At 40.4% G+C, this 11,051-nt stretch overlaps 1 protein-coding gene across 2 annotated transcripts in view; it reads right to left on the minus strand.

Moving 5' to 3' along the window:
* Nucleotides 1-7,276, minus strand: part of LOC139411276 (terminal nucleotidyltransferase 2) — a 41,396-nt gene extending 34,120 nt beyond the window's left edge. The window contains exons 1-6 of one of the 2 annotated variants that reach the window (XM_071157344.1): nt 7,073-7,235; nt 6,659-6,855; nt 1,463-1,576; nt 1,049-1,292; nt 748-862; nt 559-650 (exon numbers count right to left, since the gene is read on the minus strand). In XM_071157344.1, coding sequence (XP_071013445.1) covers nt 559-650; nt 748-862; nt 1,049-1,292; nt 1,463-1,576; nt 6,659-6,801 — 708 coding nt within the window. In that variant the 5' untranslated portion in view covers nt 6,802-6,855; nt 7,073-7,235. Of the gene's footprint in view, nt 1-558; nt 651-747; nt 863-1,048; nt 1,293-1,462; nt 1,577-6,658; nt 6,856-7,072 lie in introns of both variants that reach the window. The other variant, XM_071157343.1, reaches the window with a different exon arrangement.
* Nucleotides 7,277-11,051: the final 3,775 nt, after the last annotated feature.

Below are 11,051 nucleotides of genomic sequence, written 5' to 3' on the forward strand. Positions count from 1 at the left end.
CAATCTGGTTTTGGCGCATGCTTTTTAGAGAAGAGTTCGCTGATAAAGTGGACAGGGTAGGTTATATGACAAGATAGGCTAAGAGCAAGATCATTATATTTGATAAAGCACCGATCATCATGTCACCAGCATTCAAATAATAGCCTACCCTCGATATTTATTGGACATTTGCATGATCACCATGCACTTAACCACCATGTGAAGTTCATCATAACTTGTTTAATCTGCCTATAAACTCATGCTTTTCCACATTGTGGTGATAGGCCTACAACATAACATATTTACTTCCACGTTTACCTCAAAATTATGGTTATTATATCAACATTTGCACATAAAGGTGTTTCCACCACAATTGTCGCATACTCAATTTCACAACAAAAATATTATCCACCCTTGTCAACAACACAAAATACGCTAGACATTAGGACATTTTACCCACAAATTTCCTGTTTCCACCAGGCCTGTTGTGACTTTTTTTATGCTTCAGGTAATTCATCCGCATTAGATGGTTGGATGGAGATCTGGTTTGTGTCTGTTACAAGTAATTGACACACTCACTGGTGCTGCTTGGATGACCAAACAGAGGTCAGCATCACTGTTCCTGCTGCCGAAACCACTCAGAGAAGAACCAGCCAGGTACAACCTCACCACTGAGAGAGAGAGAGAGAGAGAGAGAGAGACAGGGGTGGGGGTGTAGAGAATTATGACAGTAGGATGATTTAGTGTGTGTCTGTGTGTGTTACATACATGGGAAGAGTCTCTGGATCTCTCTCTGTAGTTGAGCTCTGCACAGCTCCTTCCTCTCCAGGTCAGTCGACTGCTGCTGGCATGCCTCAAAAAGCTCCACCATCTGACCACTCAGCTGAGAGACATAACAACTCACAGCATTTGTGCTGATACACACACGGGCTTTCCCACTGGGACTTGTTTTCCCATCATCTCTATTTGTTTGTGTATATCCATGTGAACGTGAATGTAAACGCCCGGGTTGGATAAAAAGAAAACCGCTACACATAATATGTATTATTATCATGATCCTGAGGCTTACCTTGTCCTTGGCATAAGCCTGCAGTGAGCTACGAGGGTTCTCTCCCCACAGGGGGGGCATCCGTGGGGCAGACGGTTGGGGGCTGAGATGGGAGTGCTGGATTAGGGTAGACTGTGTTTCCCTGGGGCCGGGGCGGGATACAGAGGGAGAGGTGCCGACAGCAGGAGGACTGCCATAATGGGGGACAGGGGAACTGAAGTGCTGCCTCTTTAAATTATACGGGCTGTGGTCTCCACTGTGCCTCCTAGTATACAAAGGGAGAAGACACAGGAGCACACACACACAGGAGAGGAAGACACACACACACACACTTTAGGAAACTGCAACATTTCAGGTCTAAAGTTTGGAAATGGTGCCTGTGCTAATGAAATAGGGCAGGTAGAAGAAAACAGAGAAAGAATAAACAAGCCTTACTTCCTCCCGTTGGCCAGTGCAGATGCATGAGGACCAGGTGGGGTGCTGGGACTTGGCTTCCAATCATATAGAGGAATATCTGAAGGACCTGCAGGCAGGGACCGACCATGGAAACTACACACACAGTGAGAATAGGCGAACACACCAGCATGAAATATCTCAGTAGTTGATAAACAGAGCAAAGAGATCAAGTACATACAAGTAGCCATACCGACTAAAGAGAATGCATTTGATTCTGTATTGCTTGCGCACATATGGCACAAATGCAGGATTAATTTTCACACGGTTAGGAAAAGAGAAGTGATTTGTCGGCTGAGGAAACAGGAAAAGTAGTCTGCAGCAGACCCAGGTTTGGAAAGTCTTTGATAATACTTTAGGGTCTTTCCATGTCATTTCAGCATGTCATGACACCCACCATCTCAGATAGTTCCCAAAATCGTTTTTGTAGTAAGAAACAGATAAGATTAGCATTCCTGCAACATTTTGTTGAACTATAATTAGATCTCTGAGAAATGTTTCTAATTGATTTCACACAAATTGTGCATTTTAAATTTTATGAATCATATAATATTCAATAAATATAGTAGTTGAAATCTGATTTGGACCCCAAAATATTCTAACAATGTGTGAAACATGAGGATTCCAAAGAAATGGTCAAAAGCCACACACAGACCACCCACACCAATCCCAACCCAACAAGTTTGACAAGTAGTATGGAGCTGCGGCTCAGTGAAATTGTGATTGTTTTTTTTACCCTGTTCAGAGAAATTAGTCATTGAAGTTGTTAGGTTTATGTCCCATCTTACATCCTGATATTACCAGATTCTGACAGGTAGATGGGGCTGTTCCTGGTATTCTGTGATTCATTTTAAAATAATCCACCACCACTCAATGGTTCAGCCAAAGTACAAAATGACATATTGGTTCCCTTAACCTGTAAACCAGGATTCCCCAATTGGCTGCCCGCAGGATTCTATTTGCCCCCCATTATATTGGTTTGGGCTTCTTGCAGTCAATTTGCAGTCTACATATTATTTGTAATTACAGTATAAAATTACAATTACAATATAAATGTCCCAAGGCTGAATCTAGTTGATGATCCCTGCTGTAAGCAGTGTATAGACAAGGTACAACAGCAACCCATGCTTTGGTTTACCTGCAGTGATGCAAACTGGTGAGGGTCCAAAAAGGTGACAAAATGTTATTTTTATCATTTGCATCTTTTCAGAAAATAACAAGTACATAACACATATTTGAACAATCTCAATAGTCAGGAAACATGTTTATGGTAGACTGGCATTGCTTAACTGATGATGTGGGTCGAAAATTATGTTTTGGTTATTTAGATCTCCAGTCGCCTTTTGTTTCCTGTATATGTTTACTGTTACAGGGAATTGTTCCTAGGCCGTCATTAAAAATAATAATTTGTTCTTAACTGACTTGCCTAGTTAAATAAAGGTAAAATAAATCAATAACGTAACTAGCCTAAATATATACTGAACAAAAATATAAACGCTACATGCAACAATTTAAGATTTTAATTAGTTACAGTTCATGTGACAAAAATCAGTCAATTGAAATAAATAAATTCAGCCATAATCTAAGGATTTGACATTACTGGGAATGCAGATATGCATCTGTTGGTCACAGATACCTTAAAGAAATGGGCCTCAGGATCTCGTCATTGTATTTTTGTGCATTAAAATTCCCATCAATAAAATGCAATTGTGTTTATTGTTCATAACATATGCCTGCCGATACCATAATCCCACCATGTGGAGCAAACCGCTTGCCGACACGACGCCATACAGTTGAAGTCGGGAGGTTTACATACACTTAGGTTGGAGTCATTAAAACTAGTTTTTCAACCACTCCACAAATTTCTTGTTAACAAACTATAGTTTTGGCAAGTCGGTTAGGACATCTACTTTGTGAATGACACAAGTCAATTTTTCCAACAATTGTTTACAGACAGATTTTTTTTCACTTATAATTCACTGTATCACAATTCCAGTGGGTCAGAAGTTTACATATTTTAAGTTGACTGTGCCTTTAAACAGCTTGGAAAATTACAGAAAATGATGTAATGTCTTTAGAAGCTTCTGATAGGCCAATTGACATCATTTGAGTCAATTGGAGGTGTACCTGCGGATGTATTTCAAGGCCTACCTTCAAACTCAGTGCCTCTTTGCTTGACATCATGGGAAAAACAAAATAAATCAGCCAAGACCTCAGAAAAAAATTGTAGACCTCCACAAGTCTGGCTCATCCTTGGGAGCAATTTACAAACGCCTGAAGGTACCACGTTCATCTGTACAAACAATAGTACGCAAGTATAAACACCATGGGACCACGCAGCCGTCATAAAACTCAGGAAGGAGACGCATTGTCTCCTAGAGATTAATGTACTTTGGTGCAAAAAGTGTGAATCAATCCCAGAACAACAGCAAAGGACCTTGTGAAGATGCTGGAGGAAACCGGTACAAAAATATCTATATCTACAGTGAAACGTGTCCTATATATCCACATAACCTGAAAGGCAGCTCAGCAAGGAAGAAGCCACTGCTCCAAAACCACCATAAAAAAAAGCCAGACTACTGTTTGCAACTGCACATGGGGACAAAGATCGCACTTTTTGGAGAAATGTCATCTGGTCTGATGAAACAAAAATATAACTGCTTGGCCATAATGACAATCGTTATGTTTGGAGGAAAATGGGTGAGGATTGCAAGCCGAAGACACCATCCCAACCTTGAAGCACAGGGGTGGCAGCATCATGTTGTGGGGGTGCTTGGCTGCAGGAGGGACTGGTGCACTTCACAAAATACATGGCATCATGAGGAAAGAAAATGATGTGGATATATTGAAGCAACATCTCAAGACATCAGTAGGAAGTTAAAGCTTGTTCGCAAATGGGTCTTCCAAATGGGCAATGACCCGAAGCATACTTCCAAAGTTGTAGTAAAATGGCTTAAGGACAACAAAGTCAAGGTATTGGAGTGGCCATCACAAAGCCCTGACCTCAATCCCGTAGAAAATGTGTGGGAAAAACTGAAAAAGGGTGTGCGAGCAAGGAGGCCTACAAACCTGACTCAGTTACACAAGCTCTGTCAGGAGGAATGGGCCAAAATTCACCCAACTTATTGTGGGAAGCTTGTGGAAGGCTGCCCGAAACGTTTGACCCACGTTAAACAATTTAAAGGCAATGCTACCAAATACTAATTGTGTGTATGTCAACTTCTGACCCACTGGGAATGTGATGAAAGAAATAAAAGCTGAAATAAATCACTACTATTATTCTGACATATCACATTCTTAAAATAAAGTGGTGATCCTAACTGACCTAAAACAGGGAATATTTACTAGGATTAAATGTCAGGAATTGTGAAATACTGAGTTTAAATGTATTTGGCAAAGGTGTATGTAAACTTCCGACTTCAACTGTATGTCCACCTCACTTTAGCACTTTTCTTCACTCCACAAATGGTGTTGAACCACTCAGTACCAGTAGTCTGAAGCCTCTGCTCCTGTGTTGCAGGAAGTGCTCTGTTTAACCATCTAGTTGCACTTTACCAGACTGCACACTTATCGCAACTCAACACTCCTGCTGCACCAGCAATCCACAGCTGCACAGAGACAGAACTGCGTTGCCACAAACCAAGAACACTATCAGTAGGTCTATGTTACACAGCATTTTGTAATAGTCCTTATTTTTCAGGTTGTGAAGCCTGGCCCGGTTGAAGGGATGGAGTTGTGAAAACCAACCAATTCAAGTGCTGATGGAACAAGGTAAGATTAGAGACATGGCCAGCTGAAAAGCTGTAAGAACAGTGGCACCAGTCTTTAAAATGTAATATAAAATGTTAGGAAGAAAGGCTGGGAGGTAAAAACTCTAGCGATCTGTATCTGTGTTAATTGACGCTTTCAGCCTAGCGCTCTTTATCTAGACAGGTTACAGCAGTAATGAGTGGTAAAACATAAAACATGGTCATACCTAAAAACATCTCACACATACATAGTGGGAGCTACTGTGCATCTCTCCTACTTTCATGATGTGTGTACTGGTTAAATTATTTGTCAAGATGCAAAACCGTGCGTCTTTGGAAGATAAAAGTTTGCCGTGAGGAGGTAGGAGGGGGGCATTATTCATGGTCACAACCAGGGAAAGCCTTGAAATCTTTGTCAGAGCCTAACAGGTCCATTTGTCAAGTCCATCGTTCATAGCCGCAAAACAGCGCAACCCGTAGCCAATGGTCTTCACTAATATTCTACAATGTAGAGAATAGTAAAAATAAAGGTGTCTCCAAACTTTGACTGGTACTATACATACACACACATACATTACACACAGGCTGTAACATAACAGAATAGTTTCTGAATGTACTGTGTGCAGGAAAATAAAAGGCAAGTGATGTATCGGAAATTGTGTAATGGCATTATAGCCAACCTAAAATATTGTCATATAATTATAAATACAGTTTATACACGTTTTATACATATGTTCTGTATACATAGCCTCTAAAATATACATAAACAGATCATATGTCTCAGATTTTGTTTCCTTTTAAAGCTGTTAGTGTTATTATATGATACAATATCAGTACTTGTTGCATTTACAACTTATCTAAGTCCTATCATCAACTGATTAGAGCCAGTGTATGGCTGTGGATTGTTTGAATGAAATGTTGGTATACTGGCATTTAATTTGAAAAAATGTATGGAATCATTCTCTAAAACGGATTGGCTAGCTAACACACAGACTGCAGATACATTCTTCACATTCATTGTTTTACAAAACAACTTATCACTGCACTGGCAAACCATGGTCGACCAACTCCCTGACCAACATGGCTGACCTTTGGACCATCATAATGGAGGTTTATATCCTTTCTAGTATACTAAATCCTAATTCCATTGGCACAGTATTGTCCCATGAGGGTGCGGGGCTAGCCCATCATGCACAGCAGTGTTTTTGTTACTCTCTTTGTGCACATGCTTACAGGGGGCTCGAGAACAATGACCTTGTACACAATTTCGAGGACACTTTTAGACTCTTGAGCACTGCTTTCAGAACTACCGGCTTAAAAGTATACAAAACCTCTTCAATTTCTTTAAAAACGTGTTCTCTTTAGTCTATATGGACATACATACATAGAAAGACCCACCCAGCAACATTATTCCATGGGATTGTCTTACTTTGTGTTAGCGATGTTTCGTGGAGCCTCAGCTAGTTGCTGGTGATGTTGAAGGAAGGCCTGAGGTAGCGGGTAGAGTCCATTACCGTGCCCGTTTTTGGAGTTGTAGGGCGGGCATCCCGCTGGCGCAGCGCTGGGGTACATGTTGCTGCTAACGGAGGTCCAACATCAACTGTGCCTCGGTGTATCGGTCTCAGGCTAGATGAAGAACCAAGAAACAACGCCAAGATCTTAGCCAGCAGTCCTAAATATTTTTTATCATTTAGCTAGCAAGCTAGTTATGCTAAGTTAGGTAACGTTAGCTAGCTAGTAAGCTAACGTTAGCAGTTTCACTTGTTAGTCTGTTTTTGAGTCTCTGCATCAACATCATCTGTTGGGCTGGAGAAAAAAATAATTGCAGTAAAAACATGTTTACTTTGGAGATTCGGAGTTTGCTCGTCAATAGCTCTCGTGCAGAAGGTCCTAGGATGATGAGTGATATATAGAATCAGATGATGGTACAGAGCTAGTTAAACCCTTTGTGTTTACCGATATTCGAACTCTTCCCTTAACAGAGACAAAAAGGAGGCAATACGATGTTTTCTTGGCCTCTGGTGATTTAGGGACCATCGTAAAAGTGCACTACCGGTAGTTGCGTGTAAACTACAAAAATGTTTTTAAATTCCTATTCAGAAGTGTTAAACCTACATGAAGATTACACACTGCATGGCACCTCCAGTCACTGAAGGACCCAGCATTTGTATGATTTACCTCTAGCTACCAAGGGGGCAACATTTGACCCATTTACAAGGAAGCCTCCTATCTAGGTGAAATGGAGATGTAAAACCACATAATGTGAAGTCACTGACCCCCTCATCTATGCTATATTAATGATATTTTCAGGTCATTACTTCCCTGATTTTACAGCCATATTTATTGTGATAGGTCTGTATTTCAATACCTTCCTATCAATATAAGCTATAGATCTAGAAACAAGTGTGGTGGGTTCCTTTACAGCTCTTTCAAAATTATTCCCTTTTGATTTTGTACAAATATTTATCCTATTATTATTATTTGTTCACGTACAGATCTAATATTCTTTAGCTCTATCCAGATGGTTTTGAAATCTAACACTGAAAATTATTCTCAATATTGCACATATATATTCCATAGTGCCCTCAAAGCTAAAGAGCCTGGGACTAAGCACATCCCTCTGCAACTGGATCTTGGACTTCCTGACCAGCTGCCCCCAGGTGATAACGGAAGGTAACAACACATCCGCCAAGCTGATCCTTAACACGGGGCCCCTCGGGTGCATGCTCAGTCCCCTCCTGTACTCCCTGTTCACTCATGACTGCACGGCCAGGCACGATATCCCCGTCTGTACTAGCAAAACAGTCTTGTAGCCTCGCATATGCTTCATCCAACCACTTCCGTATTGAGCGCATCACTGGAACTTCCAGTGGAACAGCTGAGTCAGAGTTGAACTCTATTTGAAGTCAAAATCGAGGTTAGTAACTGTCGATCTGATGTCCAGAAGTCATATGTGATAATAGTGTGAACTTTCTGTACAAAAAAAAAAAAGATAAACGCGATAAAAGTCATAGAAAAGTTGCGTTGGAACTCGTAAGATATGACCCTTCTCAGTCAACATAGGCGAGAGGTTTGCTTTGTTAATACAACCCATGGATTACAAAATAAAGTTAGGAATGTTCATGCGAGACAGGAGTTAGGACTTTGCGTTTCATTGGCATTGGGACTATATAGGAAAATATATATGTTATATGTTAAGACTTCAGTTGACAGAGATGCCTATGTAGTGAATTATGCATAGGCCTATCAAATTTGTGACTGTATTTTATAGGGTATACTGTAGGGGTTTTTTGTAGGGTTTATTAACTGCATTCGGGTTGCGTGTGCAGTCTGGCAGTGTCACTTATGTGTGCTTTTTATGTCAGTTTCAGTTATGCGTGTGTGGAATTTATGGCGACTATTTGTGAAGTAAATACGCTAGGCTAAAGGCTTCCATGCATCAACCAGCTTGGATAATGTCCTATTACATTTTTGGCTAGTCTGACGCTGCGCATGTTGTGTATTTTGTGGAATTGCATTAGTGCAGACATTAGGTATTTTTTTCTTTATTTCCCTGGTTTTGTCATTTTATTTTGCGGGGGAAATGTGAAGAGTGTTCCCTGGACAGTCCAGGGATCCCAGTTACCCAGGTTAATCTCTAATGTATACGGTTAGAAATGTGGTATTACACACCAAATGGTTCTATAAGTGGTGTATGGCCCAATCCTAAATCATATGGACTTGTGGAGATCTGAGTGGATTTGACTGGTGTAAGCAATATGGCAATAGCTTCAACTTTCCATCTTATAGTATTTGGAATTTTCACCATACTGCTTATACCAATCTCCACAACCTTTGATCTCCACAAGTGCATAGGGCCTAGGTTCAAAGGGTTTATTGGATATTGTTCCTATGATATTGCCCTTTGGAGGATGCTGTCTTTTGGAAGGGGTCTTAAACGGGTGTCTTGACTCTCTGATCATTTAGTAGCTTAACTTGGTGGGCCTACTTCTCATAAGATAATAGTTTCTTACCCTGATGTCCTGGCTAAATTCCAATTTGAACCCTCTACCATAATGTTCATGTAATCATTCCTCTCACAAGTACTTATAGCTCATGAATCCACTCTCTGCTCTATGCAACTAACACTTATGTGTTGGCAGCTAAAAATAGCCATTAAAAAATATTTATTATATTTAAACAACTAATAAAATATTGTTTTGGGCTTCATCAATGATACAGATGGAATGGACAAATACACAGGTCAAAGGGATATGCAAAGAACCATACACATAACCATGTGTATGTGACCAATAAAAATTGATTTGATTTGATTTAAAGGAACCCTCCACACTTGTTTGTAGATCTGTAGCTCATATAGACAGTGAGCAATTGAAAAGAAGACCCATAACTGCAAATATTCATATAAAATCAGTGCAGTGGAAAATTGAGATTCTAATGGAAGATGGAGGTCTGTGACAACATCGGGTTTACAGGTACACATCATTTGGATAAGAAACTATTGAGAATTAGATACAGTTTAAGTCGGAAGTTCACATACACCTTAGCCAAATACATTCAAACTCAGTTTTTCACAATTCCTGACATTTCATCCAATTAAAAATTCACTGTTTTACATCAGTTAGGATCTCTACTTTATTTTAAGAATGTGAAATGTCAGAATAATAGTAGAGAGAATTATTTATTTCAGCTTTTATTTCTTTCATCACATTCCCAGTGGGTCAGAAGTTTACATACACTCAATTAGTATTTGGTAGCATTGCCTTTAAATTCTTTAACTTGGGTCAAACGTTTTGCGTATTCTTCCACAAGCTTCCCACAATAAGTTGGGTGAATTCTGGCCTATTCCTCCTGACAGAGCTGGTGTAACTGAGTCAGGTAGACCTCCTTGCTCGCACACACTTTTTCAATTCTGCCCACAAATTCTCTATAGCATTGACATCAGGCCTTTTAATGGCCACTCCAATACCTTGACTTTGTTGTCCTTAAGCCATTTTGCCACAACTTTGGAAGTATGCTTCGAGTCATTGTCCATTTGGAAGACCCATTTGCGACCAAGCTTTAACTTTCTGACTGAGGTCTTGAGATGTTGCTTCAATATATCCACATCATTTTCTTTCCTCATGATGCCATGTATTTTGTGAAGTGCACCAGTCCCTCCTGTAGCCAAGCACCCCCACAACATGATGCTGCCACCCCCGTGCTTCACGGTTGGGATGGTGTTCTTCGGCTTGCAAGCCTCCCCCTTTTTCCTCCAAACATAACGATGGTCATTATGGCCAAACAGTTCTATTTTTGTTTCATCAGACCAGAGAACATTTCTCCAAAAAGTATAATCTTTGTCCCCATGTGCAGTTGCAAACAGTAGTCTGTATTTTTAATGGCGGTTTTGGAGCCAGTGGTTTCTTCCTTGCTGAGCGGCCTTTCAGGTTATGTCGATATAGGACTCGTTTAACTGTGGATATGGATACTTTTGTATCTGTTTCCTCCAGCATCTTCACAAGGTCCTTTGCTGTTGTTCTGGGATTGATTTGCACTTTTCGCACCAAAGTACGTTCATCTCTAGGAGACAGAATGCTTCTTCTTCATGAGCGGTATGACGGCTGCGTTGTCCCATGGTGTTTATACTTGCATACTATTGTTTGTACAGATGAACGTGGTACCTTCAGGCGTTTGGAAATTGCTCCCAAGGATGAAACAGACTTGTGGAGGTCTACAATGTTTTTTCTGAGGTCTTGGCTAATTTATTTTCATTTTCCCATGATGTCAAGCAAAGAGGCACTGAGTTTGAAGGTAGGCCTTGAAATACATCCACAGGTACA

Source organism: Oncorhynchus clarkii, chromosome 6, assembly GCF_045791955.1.
Source record: "Oncorhynchus clarkii lewisi isolate Uvic-CL-2024 chromosome 6, UVic_Ocla_1.0, whole genome shotgun sequence".
Lineage (NCBI taxonomy): Eukaryota > Metazoa > Chordata > Actinopteri > Salmoniformes > Salmonidae > Oncorhynchus > Oncorhynchus clarkii.